Below are 19,099 nucleotides of genomic sequence, written 5' to 3'. Positions count from 1 at the left end.
CACCAAGAAGGGTGTAAACAGTGGTCGGGCGCCAGTTCCAAATATGCTGCTCAGCTCAGAGTGGGTGGGACTTGAGCTTCAACTGGGCTGTAAACACCTCCCGGAGTTTGTCTTTATATAATGTCCAACCTTTAGTGTTTTAGAAAATGTCTACACCCCAACCTTAAAACCAACCTCGTGGTAGCCTGTTGCGCTTTAATAATGTCTACTACACCTACACTAACCCTAAACCCAGCCTATGCTTGTGGTGTAAGTCCCTCCCATTTGGAGGTCATAAAGCCTGCTTGCGGTGTAATCCCACCCACTTGGAGGTCTGTGGGCTGCAGCGATGCTTAAATGCACCACATGTGGTGATGCTGTTTTGTTTCGTTTTTTTACAATGGAGATGGAGAACATGCAATGTATTGTTCTTTAAATATGATAGGATTTTCGAATAATATTTTATGAATAATTAAAGAGCCCCTATTATACATTAAAAAGGGTTGTATTTTGGTTTTAGGGGTCTCCAACCACAGGTTGATCTGCATGGAAAGTCAAATGATTGGTTCAGCGATTCATTTGTTCCTAAATCACTCCTCAGCGAAGCTAATCTGCGCTAATTGGACCGATGACCATACCTGCCAACACTCCCATTTTTCCCGGGAGTCTCCTGTCGGAAAACATACAGAATTCCACCTGTACTGTCTGGCTAGCTTTTTGAATCAGTCCCCATGCGCAACGAACCCAGCGCGCAATCATCTTTATACCCGCTCCCCGCTCTTCACTTCGCCTGCACCCCCGGATAAAATCTTCCGGATTTTATGATCAGAATGTTGGCAGGTATGTCGATGACCACCTGTTGCCATTGGTCGACAGCGTTAAGCACGAGACAGAGTGAAATGCCCAGCATGGCTTATCAACAACAGTATTGAAGTAGAGTGCATAGTGCATGTGTGAGCATACCTGCCAACACTCCTGTTTTTCTCGGCAGTCTCCCGTAATTTAGACTCATCTCCAGCCAACCACCCATTTTGTTATTTATCCCGGAAAACTCTCGTAATTTCAGTGACTCATGACTTCAGGATCTGTTTGTCTTCTTCTTTTTCTTTGCTAGTGGGTGGGACCGCAGGTTTTAATTTTTCCTGGTTTCCGCACACAACAACTGGACTGGGCTTATGTTTCGTATCGACTTCACGCCAAAACTGCTAAAGACTTGTTATCAAGACGATTCATTTGAGTCGACTCTTTTATAGATGAATCAATAGTTTTAAACACTGTGCACTTTTAGATTTAAGCCTTAGCTGGATATTTTACTTCACGTAGAACTGTGTTACACACTACATATAAGGTCATTCTCAAAAACCCATTATAGGGGCCCTTTAAGGATAATAGTTTAAGTAAAAATTTCCATTATTGGAAAAAAAAACTTCTCTTAAGGTTTAAATCTTTTAAGGTAAGTGGTTGCAAGCAATTTATATGGGCTGAATTTAAATTAATTAGGTTTAACATTGCGGAATTTAATTAGTTTAAATTCAGCCCATATAAATTGTTTGCAACAATTTTGTAAAAATGACTTTTTTCAGTGTACTATAGAAAAAAAGACATATTCTACAAGGCTTCCCACAGGTTAGAAATATACTTCCGGTGGTAGCTAGATTGAAACATGTTTTTCCCATCGTACATAAACAGTTAACTATGCGACAAAGAAAAAATAATGAGATCTCTAACAATATTTTATTGTTATTTATTGTATATATTTTTACTGTTTATTTATTTTTTAATCCCATTGAAATAAAAAAAAGAAATCCACACATTCATTCATTCATTTTCTTATCGGCTTAGTCCCTTTATTAATCCGGGGTCACCACAGCGGAATGAACCGGCAATTTATCCAGCAAGTTTTTACGCAGCGGATGACCTTCCAGCCGCAACCCATCTCTGGGAAACATCCACACACACATTCACACGCAAACTCATACACTATGGACAATTTAGCCTACCCAATTCACCTGTAACGCATGTCTTTGGACTGTGAGGGGAAACCAGAGCACCCGGAGCAAACCCACGCGAACGCAGGGAGAACATGCAAACTCCACACAGAAACGCCAACTGAGCTGAGGCTCAAACCAGCGACCTTCTTGCTCCTTCACCCAAAGAAATCCACAATTTCTCTTATTTTTATGCGCGCTGACAGGTAAAAGCTGCTGCTTCTGCTGGCTCTGGCTCTTTCTTCTTTCTCTTCTCTTTCAAGTTCAAGTTGCTTTATTGGCATGAGTTTTTGTACAGTATTGCCAAAGATTTTAAATATGTATAAAATATGTAAAATTTTAACCATCAAATAAATAAAATATGCAGCAAATGAGAAATAAACAGAAAAAAACAGACTATCTAAAAAATTTATAATAATTAAAAAGTGTGGATTACTTAGATTACAAATGAGTTGATAAAACATTTTTAATGGTGCACACATATTTTGCGGCCAGTTTAGATGTCATTTCGTTTTTCTGAGTCGTTGAGATTAGAGAATGTATTATTTAATGTTTCTCTCGCGGCTGTGTGTGCACTTCGAAGACAAGAAACAGTAAATCAGGCTTAAATAAAAAGGTAAACGCATCGTTTAAGTCCCCAAAAGGCGCATCTCTGTGGGTCTGCAAAGCATGTGAGATTGTCTGTGTGAGTGTTGACAGTTCGCGCGCACACAGAACCAGCAGTATACATGTACGGCGAGAGTTTCACAGGTTAATTGATCACGTTTGCTTGGTTATCTTTAGCAGATACAAAACAGTGTAAAAGGATGATGCAAATAAAAAACAAAAGTGTCACTAAATATACATGGGAACAATTTTCTACAGTCTGTGGGTAAGCTTAAGACGATCAGCCGTTAAGGGTCATCAAAGTATAAAAATTGTATTACATTCTTTCACTTTAACTTTCAAATCAAACGTTGCAAACTGCTCAAAGCGATCAATCCTGCATGCTCTAAAAAGACGGCAGCACGTGATCAAACAGTGTTATCTGAAGGTGTTGTTGTGACTCACTAACAACCTGCAGCGATTTTCACAACTAAAGCTGTAATCAGCCTCAGTTCCTGAATCAATGCGTCTGTACATCACGCGATGAGAGCAACGCTCATCATTTTCTCAAATGAAATTTATTGACCTGAGTGGAACATAAACAACCAATAAAGCTGTACAAAATAAGCAACACCACCTTGACCATGGCACCATACCATCACTAAATACAAATCACAACATATAATGTACTCTTTAGCATTTGCTTCTATTAAAACACAGAAAACGGTAGTATAAAGTTACATTCAGCCAAATACTTGTACATACTTTGTGATAGACACACAAATGGCCGTTGCATTTCAATCGATAGGTCAAATATATAGATATATAAAGCAATAAATAAAAACATGTACTAAAAACACTTCTGTACAGAAAAAAAACATGCACTTTGTCCACTGGATTGGTCAAGGGAGGTTTGTAAACAGTTAGCAGGTTTTGGCAACATGCAGTGCGAACTCCAGTCCTCCAGCCCCTATTCCGGCATTGTGTTGCTAGGCGACAGGTTCCTCTGTTTGAAATACTGTGTGACCTGTTGCGGCAGCTCTGCCAATACGGATTTGGCTAAAGTTTCCTTCGGAGCCTGCAAGAACAACAAACACACGCAACGACATCATTGAGGATGCATATTTGAGTACACGTTGGCATTCGACACTTGTTAGATTGTTAAATCCACTTCCATGTAATGAAAACGAAGAAATGGCAGACACGTTCGGATGTGTGGCGGTGAGTGTTGGCACTGTTTCCTTCCATATTCTCTCTAAGCTAAATGAATTTTAATTTCCTCTGAATGGAGCCCAAATGAGGGAGTGCTGCCCGTTCCCTCCTGCTGTTGAGGAAACCACATGGCCCACAGTCCGCCTACTCACACTCCTACAGAAGATTCTGTTTACATTTCTGATCCAGGATTGGATTCACTTCAGAGGTCTGCGGCAAGCGAAATATTGATTACATGCATGAGCTAAAGTCTCCGGGTCAATTCATCTGCATAATATTGAGAGTTTAATACTGCTCGGGAAAGACTTCTTGACCTGGCAACCCAAATTAGCATTTTAAAAGCAGTGCATCATGTAGCCTATGACAACACCCTTATATAACTGAGCTGATGTGAAATTAAGACATCAAGTGAGAGAGGAAACACTCACATTGCGAAAGTCCCTGAATGGGACGAACTGCACAATATCTCGGACCGCCTCCTCTCCTGTGTAGGATCTCAGAGCGCTGCTGTCGCCATCCAGAAACTCCATGGCGGTGAAGTCAGCATTGCCCACTCCGATGATAATGATGGACATGGGCAGCTTGGCAGCTTGCACTATGGCGTGACGCGTTTCGTCCATGTCGCTGATCACGCCGTCAGTAATGATTAGCAGTGTGAAGTATTGCTGCAAAAGAAGAAAGGAAAACTATCAATGTGGAAGGTCACATACTTGCCTCTCATTTTACTTCTGTACTGTGAAATATCACCTGCACTAAATGTTGGGTACTTCGTGGAAATGGCCATTTATATTTTTCTAACCCCTAGACCAGAGGTCTCAAACTGGATTCCTGGAGGGCCTCAGCTCTGCAAAATTGTGCTACAACCCTAAACAAACACAGCTGATCCAAAAACTCAGGGTGTTCAAGACAACTAGAGACTATTAAGCAGGTGTGAGGTGGAGTTGGTTGAAGCTAAATTATTGAAGCTAAGCCGCAGCCCTCCAGGAATTGAGTTTGAGACCATTGCCTTAGATGGTGCTCTATGAGTGGTTATTAGGGTGTTGTGGTTGGTTTCTTGGCCATCACTAAGGGCATTGCTATAGTGTTAAGGGTAAATGTTAATGCATCACTAAGGTGTCCTATGTGGTTGCAAGGCAGTTTCTTGACCAAATCAATATTGACTTAAAGTCTAAAAGGCAATCTCCATCATTTTCTAAGCCCTTGATATTAAGCCCACAGTGCTTAGATGCACTGAGTAGTTTCTAGAGTATTGTCGAGGAGTTCAGAATAGTGCTAGGGTGTGTTGGGTGGCTGCTTGATGAAGTGTTCTGCATCATTTCAGGGGAAGCGATGGGCAGTGTACTTGGTTTACTTAATGCTGGGTTCACACTTGCTCTAGTTTACTCACAGGATGTTTTTTGCACAAAAATTTTCTGCTCATGTTTTTTTTTACACTGAACACACAAGCGATTCAAATCCTTGTGTTTGCATTTGCATTGACTTTTTATGTAACCTACATGCATGAATATTTAAATTCACATTTGGTGTGAAGTCAGAAGATGCATGTTTGTTTTTTAAGCCCTAGACATGGAGTCCACAATTCTTGGGCACCCTGGGATGTTGCTAGTGCATGGCTCAAGGGTTTGGGGTTGTTGCAAAAGTGCTGCTGTGGTCTTCCAGGTGGCTGCTACACTCTCAGAAATAAAGGTACGTGAGTTGTCTCTGGGGTGGTACCTTTTCAAAAGGTACACATTTGTACTTAAAGAGTTCATATTGGTACATCAAAAGTATATATTAGTACCTAAAATTTTTGAGAGGAACACTTTTGTACCTTTTAGGTACTAATATGTACCCTATAGGTATTAATATGGACCTTTATGGTACAAATGTGTACCTTTTGAAAAAGTACCACCCCAGTGACAGCTTACGTACCTTTATTTCTGAGAGTGTAGGGCATTGCTAGGCCATTTCTATGTTTTTTTTTCATGGGGTTACTTAATCTAGCCTCAAGTTAAATAAGCAATTTCTTAGATTTTCTAAGCCCTAGAATAAGACCTGTTGGATAAGGTATTGTAGGTACTTAAGGGCATCACATTGCTGTGGTGTTGTTATAGGTGGTGGCTGGGGCTTTGCCAGGCAGTCTAGGGTGATTTGTGGGTTTACTTAAACAGGTCCCAAGTTAGAACATGCATTTGTATGATTTGTAAGCTCTAGATATAGTGTCCAAAATGTTAGGGCATTGATAAAATATTTGCTAGGGTGTTGCTATGGGGTTCTAGACTGATACTAGGGTATTATTAGGTAATATATTGTGTGTTTTGTGGATTTACTTACTTGCCAATCTAAACAAATTTCTATGGTATTCTAAGCCCTATATTGTGCTGTGTATGGTTATAAAGAAATTGCTAAAGTGGTTGTGGTTGTTGCTAAGGTGTTGTTCGAGGTATTTTAGGGCATCTCTAAAGTATTCTGGGCAGTGAGTGTTTTGAGAGTTGACCAGTTAAATGATTTAGGCCTAGATATGGATCACACAATGCAAAGGAGCTATGAGTGGTTGTTAAGACATTGCAAAGTTTTTTGGGTTAGTTGCTAGGGTGTAGCTATGTTGTTGCTAAGACATTTGGAGTAATTGCAATACAAGGTGGTTCGGAGGTTCACTTTTCTAAATCATAAGTCTCAAGCACAAAGAGCTTTCTTGCACCTTTTATCTTGTGCTGGGTACACAGAGTTCTTTAGAAAAGCACAAGCTCCATGAATTGACGTTTTGAAAAACCTCTAACCCTTAATTATAAACAACAGTACTTAGCGAGCTCTTTTAATGACAGATGTTTAATCTAGCCCCAAATCCGACAGTTTACACAAGATAACAAGACAGAGTGAGGGAAAAATAGACACGTTGATGTGCTGAAACTCTTGTTAAATCAGCCGCATCACCCTCCCCCCATACAGGCAGACGAGGAGCTGGAGTAAGTGTGTGGAGGGATTTACGCTGTCACTTTCCCTTCCTCCTTCTCTCCATGGCAGCTCCTCTCTGACAGTAACACTTAGCAGGAGCGCTGCCTGTCTCTCTAGCCATAATTCATAGGAACCATACTTCCATACTTCCTCCAGGAGCCCAGCCCTGATACCCACAAAGAAAGAAGAAAGTTGAAACTGCCACTGCAAAATTTAGGCATAAGAACTCGGGCTTTGCAGACCAGTCTAGAAGCTAATTGGCCTCAAATTTAGTCAGTGGTGTGACCTGAATAGGCACACAAGAAATGAGATGTGTTGAGATAAGAAGACAATCAAGTATTTACCGCAGAACACACTGTTATGGACAACTAATTTTTAGGTCAAGTGCCTCCAAACAGCATTGCATTATAAAACCCTATGCTAAAGTGTTCTCTTCACTTATGTAGTGGCACTTACTAAGGTAAGTACTTAAGTACATTTCTGAAGGATGGGATTAACAATTTTCACAAAGCAGATGACAAAACTCTGGAAAAATAGTCTGTCTTTAAAAGAAGGAGCTGATTCAAATCTAGGCATTACAATAAAGAGTCTTGTAGCACCGCTCTTTTGAATTTCAGCTAGCAACTACTCAGAACGCCATAGCAACAGCTTTTTTAAGCAACTGGATCTGCAATTTTCTCCTGGTGGGCAATAAAAAGGGCTAAACAACATTCAAGAGACTGTAATATTTTCAAATGTAATAAAAAATGCTTTATTGTTGGTAACAATAAGTGGTGAGAAAAGGTGTCCAGGGGGGTGTCCGGAACACTACAATTTCTACCAATGCAATTTCTAGGGGATTTCGCTGTTGCCATTGGATGGGAAGAGTGGTTGGCTATTGTGAGACTGCTTTTCAGTAGAAAAACTACCCGCACCACAAGAGATATAATTAGGTGATGCAGAGCAGGCCTACATCATCTGATGCACATTTTACTTTCCCATAAGACCATGAGAGAGGATTTCTAAGTTACTCCATGAAAACTATGACAGTAACATAATTGACATCTCATTCACACCAAAAATATTCATTCTGTCAGAACATTGATTTTTACTGATCATAAAGTAAATCCCAAAATGAAGATCCAAAATTGCAACCACTGACATCCAAAGTAGGAAAAACAAATACTTTTACAGGTGTCCAGCTTTCTTCAAAATATCCTAATTGTGTGGTTAAATGTAAAACCCATAGTTTCAAGGATTGAAACAAGGGTGAGTAAATGATGACAATTTTCATTTTTGCATGAACTGTCCCTTTAAATCAAGCATAGTATCAACACTACCTGACAAAAGTCTTGTCACCTATCTAAATACAACAAATAATAACTTGACTTCTAGTTGATAATTTGGTATCAGAAGTGGCTTGAATGAAAGGCAAAGGTCTCTAGATATAAACCCAAAATAAAATAAAATCATGCCCTTGAATTTGAATGATTTAATTAGGACAGTAAGGTCTGACTTTGCAAAAACAAAGTCTCGTTACTTAACAGAAATAATGTACAGTTTAAAATATAAAGTCATGGTGCAGTGGAAAAATAATTAATATTGTGTATGACTCCCATGAGCTTGGACGACTGCCTCAATACATCTCTATAATCACTCAAATAGCTTACTAAAGAGTCATCTGGAATGGCAAATGAAGAGTTCTTGCAGGACTCTCTGAATTCATCAAGATTCTTTGAATTCATCTTCAATGCCTCCTCCTCCATCATATCCCAGACGTGCTCAAAAACGTTCATGTCTGGTGACTGGGCTGTCCAATACTGGAGCACCTTGACCTTCTTTGCTTTCAGGAACATTGATGCTGATGCTGATGCCATTGAGGCTGAAGTATGAGGAGCAGCGCTATCCTGCTGAAGAATTTGCCCTTTCCAGTGGTTTGTAATGTAAATGGGCAGCACAAATGTCTTGACACCTCAGGCTGTTGATGTTGCCATCCACTCTTCAGATCTCTCACACGTCCCCATACTGAATGTAAGCCACAACCATGATTTTTCCTTCACCAAACTTGACTGATTTCTGTGAGAATCTTGGGTCCATGCGGGTTTAATAGGTCTTCTGCAGTACTTGTAATGATTGGGATGCAGTTCAACAGATGATTCGTCAGAAAAATCTACCTTCAGCCACTTTTCCAAAGATCAACTAGATCAAGTTATTACTTGTTTCTCTTACAACCGGGATCGACGACAAGACTTTTGTCAGGTAGTGTACACAGGATTGTGTTTTTAATGGACTGTTTGACTCGAGTAAATATGTAATCACCTATAATGTCCATAAAAACTACATAGTAATACTCTAGCAACCAATGATTCAAAACTAATTAGCATTAGGGTGGTGATTTTTGCACAGGCAAATACCACACATACATTTTGTCATGTGGATTATGCAAAATGTCACCGAATGTTGTTACAAAAGGCAACATAAGCAGTGGACATTCATGTGGACAGAAATAGAATGAGCCCAAGGCCGTGCCTTCTTCCCTTTGGTGTTTTATAACCAAATGAGCAGTACAGTCATGCGTAACGGAATGAGGAACGAGGCTGTGCCCCCTGCCCAAACCGCCAAACTATATTGCTAAGACACTGTGGGCAACGCTTCCTGTAGGCACTGCACTAACCTCCCTAAATATACACTCACAACATAACCAAATCACACAAGCTGTCTTATCTTATCACTTGGTGTCCAAATAGCCAACTTAGAACAAACTGAAACCCACAAGTCACTGCAGGAAGCATGTTGACGAGCAGTCCTGATCCGTTAAGATCCCCTAACCTTTACAAAGACACTGTTTGGACAGGCTTAAAAGCAGCCAGTATCGCGAGCTGCTGGGTTTCTTGTTGTACCTGCCCAGGGTCACCAATAGTGGATGGTGTATGACAGCAACCTAGTCCTTCCTGCTGTGGTCTGTGAAGTTTAAGCTTTTGATGTACTAACAGACAAGCTCATTAGCGTCTCATTATAGACACATAAAACTGATTACCTCTTCAAGTGTTCTAGCACAAGATTTGCACAGCCATAATGCGGCTCTTATGAAACAGTATTTCTTCAACCAAAATCTTTTCTCTGGAAGTTTCGTTTTCAGCTTAGAATGGTCTGTAGTTTCCAGTTTGCTGTGATGGCATAACTTGCTTGGTCTCGCTCCCGCATTAGTTTATTTCATAGTTACTTTAAACCCCACTATTTGTTCCTATTTTATAACCAATTGGACAATACTGTCGCTGTATACATAATTGCTTTGCAATATGGGAGTTAAAACAGCAAAACAAGCCATAAATATCTAGAAGACTAAGGCATTCAGGGATGACAACAAAGGAATTAGCATGGCAGATATCACTAACCTCCTGGAAAAACACTGAAATGCCATCTCTTAAGACTTTAAAGGGCACCTATGGTGAAAAATCTACTTTTCAAGCTATTTGGATAAACATATGTGTGTATATAGTGTATAGACCATCATATTGGGGTGATACAAACACACCCAGTCCTTTTTTTTTCCAATTTAACAACAAAAAAATGGTGGACCAATTAGAACGTAAAAGTGCGGTCCCCCCGCCCACCGAATTGATTTCACAGCTGCGCGCATTAACATGTTTCGGTAGTCACGTGTATATGTCAACAAGACCAGGCAGACATACGCAAAGCAACCGGGAATAAAAGGTCTGTTCTGTTTGCTAGGATCAGCAATCATCATCAAATGTGATCAAGAGTAAGTTTCACATGTTTAAAGTGTTTTAAAACAGAGCACACGTGTAATTAATTACAGCGTTTTACTTCAGCTTTACTTCATCAGCACAGCCGTGTGTCAGAACAATTATAAAAGAAGACGATTCAATCCTTTTTTGTGGAAGTTAAATCAGGTTTATTTTGTACATTAACATCACAGATATCCACACAGTACTGAAGGTTAGCCTGTATCCTGTCACATTTGAGGGCAAAAACAGTGCTAAGCGCGCTCTGTCTGCCTGCCTGCCTGTGTGTGTGTGTGTGTGTGAGTGTGTGTGTGTGTGTGTGTGTGTGTGTGTGTGTGTGTGTGTGTGTGTGTGTGTGTGTGTGTGTGTGTGTGCGCACGCACGTGAACTTTGTAACTATATTGTGTTTGACTCATCAATGCAACTTCACAATACTGATTAGTAAAGATTAGTTCTTACTGTAGTATTTCTCACAAACCCTACGTGAGACCTTCTTCCTTTAAGTCTGTCTGTTGTCTGATGGGCCGAGGGAGGAGATTAAAGCACGCGGTAAGGCATGTAGAAACAGTAGGCGGGAAAGACTCGTCTTAAAGGCACAGTACGACAAAACCACCCCCTGCTGGAAATCAGTATAAAACAGCATCTTGTAAAAGGTATAATGAAAAATCTGATGGGTGTTTTGAGCTGAAACTTTATTGACACATTCTAGAGACGCAAAAGACTTATATTAAATCTAAAAAAAGGGGTAACCTAGGTGCCCTTTAAAACTACCATAAGAGTGGTCTGGATTCAGTCCTCTTGCAGATGCAATCTGAGCTGCATGCAATGCTTTTTAATGGGCTCACCTATTCCCATCCCTCATAGTGACATCTCAGCTCCAGCTCTAGTGTCGACATTGCATTGCTGAGAGATGCAATCTCAGCTTGCATCATAAAGGCTACATCCAGATACTATTGACGACCATTTCAGAACTTGAGATGAAACTGGACCAAATTGAAGCAACTGTGACAGTCCAAAACACATCTCAAAGATTTACCCTGGAGTCATGCAAATTCTCAAAATGAGTACACACATGCCTTGGAAACGTCATGAACTACGCTAACAGATGCCAAACTGTTTGCAAAAGTTCTGGATCTTGAGTCCCATAGCATATAAAATAACATAAGAATTATAGGACCTCCTGAATCCGCTAAGGGTGTAAGGCCCTCAATCTTTTTCTCTGAGCCTCTTGCAAAGAGTCTTTGGAGATGGAGTCCTGAAAACTGTTGGAATGTGATAGAGCAACCTGATCACTGTCTGACAAACTGAAACCGGACTGAGACAGTCCTGTTATCATCCAGCTCCAGAAAGTTTCTACAAAAGAAAAAGATATCGAGGAAGGCTAAAGTGAGGAGGGGGAAACTACTGTTTTGGCGGTGCTGGAACTATGATCCAAATCCAAGGAAGTGATGTTTGAATGGTCTTTATTAATATGTCTGTTTTAATATGTCATGGTGACCTATTGGCCATTCAGCTGTAGTGGTAGCAAGTAATGACTACTGTATGGTTTGAAGTGCGAGTGCGAAGAGCTTACGAGCGCACAGCATTATCTTTCTCCTACGGCATTAAGGCTCTATTCTTCTCTCTCTCTCCACTACCCATTTTTATCCTTAAGAGGTGACAGGGTGCAATTAGGGATAGAAAGCGCTCTAGGCTCTCCTGAAGGAGGTTAAATAATAACTAACTATTAAGTTTTCCTTCCAGGCCAATCATTTGGTTATGAAGTATGAATTGAGTGCTGCACTACCCTGATGATTCGCCACCAGAGGAACTGTCTGCGCTCATCCAGGTTATAGTTTTGATTGGCAGGACGATTCTATTAAGCACCAAGAGAGATTAAGCTATGTATTGGCTTGCATTGTTTTATTTTGTTGTATAACAGGCTCAGCCATTTATTTCATTAAGCATTTTTGGCAAATGACAAGAAACCATTGTTCAGGTCTCATTTGGCACCCAAACTCAAATCAGTAAAAAGTAATTATGTTTTGCTGAAAGACCATGAAGCATATGTTTTTAGGGCATTTTTTATCATTCATTCTCATTTCAGTTTTCATTAGGCATCTAATATATTTTATTACATTTTATGTTAAAGATTTTTCGTATTACAATAAATAATAGATATATAAAAATCACAATGCATAAAATAAAAATGACAAATGTAATTTTTTTAAATATATGAATTTATACTTTTTAAAAGCAGTAATTTATACTGCTACGAGTGTGATATTGCGTTTATACTACAGTTTGACGGCATAATTGTGTATATAAAAACAAAATCAAACATGGAGAGTCTCAAAAGCCCTTTTGTATGTGGAACTACTTTCTTCCACATTGGATTCAAATCATAAGCTGACAGTTAAACAGTAAACAGTTGAGCAAGCATCTTTTAAACTTTAGATCTGTAGTGTCTGCTTTTTGCTGGTTGTATGTGGGTGGAGTAATACACAAAGGGTAAAGAGGCTGTAGGAGTTCTGATATTGCAGAATATGGCACGGCTATCAGCCAATCAGATTTGAGAACCAGACAGAACTGTTGTATAAATATATATATATATATATATATATATATATATATATATATATATATATATATATATATATATATATATATATATATATATTGTGCTTTATTTACTAAGTAAATAAGGCATGAGGGTTATTTTATTTGCAGTAAATGTTATAATTACTGTATTATCACTCAAATATGATAATATTTGCAGCAATAAATTTCATAATATAATTTATCCTAATTGTATTTATTTTGATCATATGCATTTTGTGCTATTTTATTATATACAGCTTTTTACTCCAATAGCTTTGTAAATAAAGGCAATACAAAAATATGTGTAATTTTTACCAATATATGAACATATTATATTAATACCTAATATATATTTTAAAAAAATAATAATAATTTTATATATATATATATATATATATATATATATATATATATATATATATATATATATATATATATATATATATATATATATATATATATATATATATATATGTATATATATAATTTCTGAAAGCTGATTTCAGTAGCGTGGGGTGCAGTAGACATTATATAATAATTTGGCTTCCTTTTCTTAAATGATATAATTGTTTGGGTGCAATTTGACCTAGACATGTACTCAAATGGCTTTACATTTAGTATAAAACATAATTATACCCAAATTAAGCATCTGTTACAATCAATTTCTCCACACAGCAGTGTGTTTTGCCAGCTGTCAGTATAACTGCATTCAGCGTAACCTTGCTCTCACAACAACAACAAAAAAGCAAGCCTCGTCTCTCCGTCTCCTCTGAAGCTGGCCTTGCTGCTGGCCTGTACACATCTCAGACCTGAGGGTGCAGCCTCATTAGTCACTAAAACCCAAGAACAACTGGGGGAAAAAGAGAGAACATTTGTTCGCTGAATCAACCTCTATAAATAGCCATAATTGAAAAGAGATTTTAATGGTTGTTTTCCACAGGGCTGATAATAAGAACAGGACAAATTGTGTGCACTGTGCTGTTCAAAGCCCCTCAGAACTAACAACCGGAGGCACATTTTGCGTGTCTTACGGAGCAATTAGGCTCTGCTGAGACAGGGTCAGTTCTGTTGTCTATTACGCCAGTAAGCACACCCGTCGCACACACACACACACCACAAACACCAAAACTGGACAACTAATTTCTTTTGCATCTGCATATAGTATTTACAACTGGAAACTAGTGATCCTGACTGTTTGTGTATCAAGGTTATTATAGTTAACAAAAACGAATGATTAAACAAAAACTAAAATTGAAAAACATTTTTGTTAACTGAAATAAAATTAAAAACGAGTTTAAAAAAAATAGAATTAATTGAAACTGTATTGTGTTCAATACAAAACTAACAAAAAATAAAATTGTAGCAAAAATATACTTCGTTTTAATGTTTGTAAATGTATTTAATACATGCTGTAAGCCTTTTAGAAGTAAATCTATTTACTTCGCGCTGTCAGGTGTTTGACCTGTACAGCACCTGAATCTGTAGTCCTCCAGTCAGTCCTTGCTGTTGCTCCTGTGACAAAAACGAGTGGACATGACAGCAGCACTGTGACAGCAATAAAAAAACAACATAAAACTAACACTGATACTAATAAAAACTAAACTAAAACTAAACAATTTCAAAATATAGAAATGAATAAAATTAGTAAACCTACCTCTAAAAAGTAATTAAAATTACTGTATTTAAAAAAATAATAATAATAATAAAACTAATGAAAAATCAAAAACTATTATAACCTGATTGTCAATATATTATAGTACATAATATTTTTCAAGATACTATTATTCAGCTTAAAAAAACACAGGATGGCTAATAATTTTGACTGATGATTGACATATTTGAATACAAGTATCTTGAATATTATGTCCTATCATCATGGCAAAAGTAAAAAGAAATCTGTATTAGAAATTAGTTATCAAATTTATTATGTTTAAAAATGTGTTGGAAAAAAATCTTCTTTTCATTAAACAGAAATTTAGAAAAATATTATACAGGGGGTCTAATAGTTTAGGAGGGCTAATAATTCTTTCTTCAACTGAGCTGGCTAAAGAATAGTCACAGTTTATCACATCCAAATTTAAAGTTTGTTTCCTTTGAAATCCTGTTTTCTCCTGGTTTGTGGCAGCGAGGGAGAAAAGCAAGTTTGTTGTAATTTCATTTGGGGTACTTTATTTTAGCAGCTAAGTTAGGTATTATTGCCCTGCAAGTTAGTTGTCTTTTTGTTTATTATTTTGGCCTGGATTCCCTTTTGAATAAATTATTCTAGTTTGAAATACTTTAGTTTGAAAATAAAGATTGTTATTCCTTCCTAAATACCTGTTGTGGTTTTTGTGAGCTGGAAAATGAGAAGGGGAAAGCCCTATTTATTTGTTTCTTTTTTAATTTTTATTAATTTGTTATTTCTACATTTAATTTATACCTTGTTATTGCTCCCACCAACCCTAGACTGGGGTGTGACAGTATTTTATATTTATATATATATATATATATATATATATATATATATATATATATATATATATATATATATATATATATATATATATATATATATATATATATATATATATATATATATTTATTTATTTATTTATTTATTATGTATATGATACACACATACATAAAAACTAAATTAAACAAAACAATGCTACATAGATATTTAAAAGTATGTATAATTTGTACCATATACATGTATATTTTGTAACCAAATATAAATAAAGATTTTCTCTATATAAAATATACACAATACAGACATATTTTTTAAGTCAAAAACATTTATTTTGGATGTGATTAATCGAGTTTAATTTTTGCCCAGCGCTAATATCTGAAGTATGTCTAATATTTCAGACACAGCAGACACCCATATTTATATTTAAGCAGATATTAACACTGTTGGTTGTTTGCTTTTGGTATCTGATGGATAATTTTAAACCCAATAGGAAATGAGCAACACAGATGACTATGGTACTTCTATGATGCCTATTTTGAACTTGACACTCACCACCGCCCTTTACTTCACTGCATGGAGAACAAAAAACAGCTGGTTCATTCAGTCTAACTTCTCCTTTTGTGCTCCACAAAAGAAAGAAAACCAAACTATGGTAATGACATGAGGGGGAGTAAATCATGACAGAACTTTCATTATTCTATCTCCTTGAATATAGATGATCAATCTAGCAGTAAAAGCATCTGTGCTACAGATGAAATAAGGTATTTTCCAAGTGCATGAATTTAAAACACATTTCAAAGAAAGAAATCAATCTACATTTGATTATGTAAGCAATTAATGCCAAATTGCTAGCTTATAATCAGCCGGAGTCGAGAGGCACTTATAGAGCAACAGTTCTGAGTGTTGAGGGTTTTTTTTAAGCAAATGTTGCACATGCACACAGGAAGCTATTAGAGCGAGCAGAACTTCACAAGTGGAAAGCTGCAGGAACACCCAGCCCGATGAAACACAGACACATTGTGCTATCTCTGAAGAAACCGAGCCCTGCTTTGCCCGCCTATGCTTCGCTCAAACGCTGCACATATCTAGGAAACCAGGACGTTTCACAGTTTCCACTAAAGGTTTAGGGGAAACACAGTGTACTACTGTTCCTCGCTCAGCGGAGAAATCTACGTAAAGTGGGTGTAGGTCCAGCTTTTCCTTTAGACCAATTTGTTGAAACTAATGAGATGTAATAATGCAGACTTCTCTGACACACATAGTACACGTCGGTCCATGATTTCTATTCATTTAATGAGTGACCACTAACTGTTAAACTGCTAAATAGTGACATGAGGCAAATTGCACGAGACAGTCATTTGCTGTTGCATTTAAAGCATTTAGCAGATGCTCTCATCCAGAGGGACTTCCAAAGTGCTTCAGCTTCACATGTGAGCCTGCCATGGCCAACAGATGGCAAGCGCTTCAGAGTTATCTGCTAAATCCATCAATTTATCAGTGTACAAGCTATCGTACAATCCAAACAAGCTAAATGCAAAACAACACAGGTTTGGCTTACAGTTCCAAGCAATGGATGCTTTCTAACACAAAGCAAATGTAAACAGATAGACTTCCTTCCTAGTACGTTCCATCTTGGAAAAAAAAACTAGATCTTTCTTAGCACTTACTGCAGCTGTGTCTTGCTGGAGAGCCTGGTTAGCGAAGCGGGCCACATGGTTGATGATGGGGGAGAAGTTGGTGGGACCGTAGAAGCGGATGTGAGGCAGGCAGTTGGAATAAGCTTCAACAATCCCCTCCACACCTAAAAGCATATAATGCTAACTTATTGTACATTTCAACTTTATCTGAAAAAGCAACAGACAATGTTTGTAAACCTCACCTGAGCAGAAAGGGTTGGTGGGGTTAAAGTTGATTGCAAATTCATGGGAGACCTGGAATATAAAGAGTTTTAATGTATTTTTGCCACCACTACCGTTCACTTAGGTATTTGAAATCTTCACTTAAGTTTCCGTCTCTTATGCTTCCCTATGTTGCGTTTATTTGATCAGAATTATTTTATTATTTCAAATTAAATCAATGTTATATTCTCAGTATCTTCGGCAACTCATGATCCATTCTAAAGTTTAGATTTGGTGCTCAAGAAGCATTATTATCAATGCTGAAAAATATTTGTTTTGGAAATTGTGATATACTCTCACTGGCCACTTTATTAGGTATACCTTACTAGTACTGGGTTGGATCCACCTTTGCTATCAGAACTGCCTTCATCCTTTCTGTCATAGATTCAACAAGGTACTGGAAAAATTCCTCAGAGATTTTGGCCCATATTTACATGATAGCATCATACAGTCACTGCAGATTTGTCAACACTCAGGTAGGCTGTGGCATTGACAAGATGCTTAATTAGTACTACATGTTGTTGATGACAAATTCTGACCCTATCGTCCGAATGTCGCACCAGAAATCAAGACCCGTCAGACTAGGCCACATTTTTTCAACCTTCTATTGCCCAATTAGGGTAAGCCTGCTAGAATTGTAGCCTCAGTTTCCTGTTCTTAGCTGACAGTGGTGGCACCCGGTGTGGTCTTCTGCTGCTGTAGCCCATCCCCCTCAAGTTTGGACATGTTGTGTGTTCAGAGATGCTCTATTGCAGACCTTGGTTTTAGCGAGTGGTTATTTGAGTTACTGTTGCTTTTCTATCAGCTGGAACCAGTCTGGCCATTCTCCTCTGGCCTCCAGCATCAACAAGGCATTTGCGCCCACAGAACTGCTGCTCACTGGATATTTTCTCTTTTTCTGAACATTCTCTGTAAACCTTAAAGTTGGTTGTTCGTGAAATTCTTAGTAGATCAGCTGTTTCTGAAATACGCAGACCAGCCCATCTGGCACCAACAATAATGCCACATTCAAAGTCACCACTACCCTTTTATTCCCCATTCTAATGCTCAGTTAGAATTGCAGCAGTTTGTCTTGACCATGTCTACATGCCTAAATGCATTAACTTGCTGCCATGTGATTGGCTGATTAGAAATTTGTGTGAGGGAGCAGATGTACAGGTGTACCTTATAAAGTGAGCGGTGGGTGTATTTTATTTTGATGTTTTAATGATTATTGAGTATTTGTAACATTTAATGTCTCATTTTAAACCATTTAATGTATATTTGTATTCCCAAACCCTTTGGATTGCAGAGAAAATGTAATACATATCACATGTACAGTGCTTAACAAAAATATTAGTCTCCCTGTTAAGAGAGAGACCATCTAGCATCATGAAGTGCTATAATAGGGACTCTTTCCTTTTCAGAGAGTTCTCCATATTTCACCATTTTGAACAGCACAGAGGAATGTCAACTAGAATTTACATTGTTATACCAAATTTGAGCCACATATTCATATTCTCTCATAATCAGAAATTAATTAGGCACAACATTCATTGTAGAAATCATATTTTTTGTCAAGTATTGCAAGTAAAAAACTCCAATGGGAGAAGTGTTTTATAATTATTTTCTGCCTTGTTAAACAGCAATTTCAAAAGTCATAATTATAAATGGTAATTTTATTATAAGTTATATATAAATTAATTTCAGTAATCAATACTGTGAGTTAAAGCAGCTGCGGCGCAAACCAAATTGAATAATGATCTAATA

The 19,099-nt window shown here is 37.7% G+C and overlaps 1 protein-coding gene across 4 annotated transcripts in view; it reads right to left on the bottom strand.

Annotated features, from left to right (window-relative positions):
- Positions 1-3,111: 3,111 nt before the first annotated feature.
- cpne2 (copine II) overlaps positions 3,112-19,099 on the bottom strand; it is a 40,523-nt gene continuing 24,535 nt past the window's right edge. For 2 of the 4 annotated variants that reach the window (XM_087292314.1, XM_087292313.1), the window contains exons 13-16: positions 17,332-17,383; positions 17,120-17,253; positions 4,193-4,429; positions 3,112-3,974 (exon numbers count right to left, since the gene is read on the bottom strand). In XM_087292314.1, the coding sequence (XP_087148440.1) occupies positions 3,921-3,974; positions 4,193-4,429; positions 17,120-17,253; positions 17,332-17,383 (477 nt within the window). In that variant the 3' untranslated portion in view covers positions 3,112-3,920. 4 annotated transcript variants of the gene reach the window in all.

The sequence above is a fragment of the Danio rerio genome, chromosome 18 (genome assembly GCF_052040795.2).
Source record: "Danio rerio strain M-AB ecotype USA chromosome 18, GRCz13ab, whole genome shotgun sequence".
Taxonomy (NCBI): Eukaryota; Metazoa; Chordata; class Actinopteri; order Cypriniformes; family Danionidae; genus Danio; species Danio rerio.
Note: the sequence above shows the minus strand (reverse complement) of the source record. Positions and strands in the feature narration are given on the sequence as shown.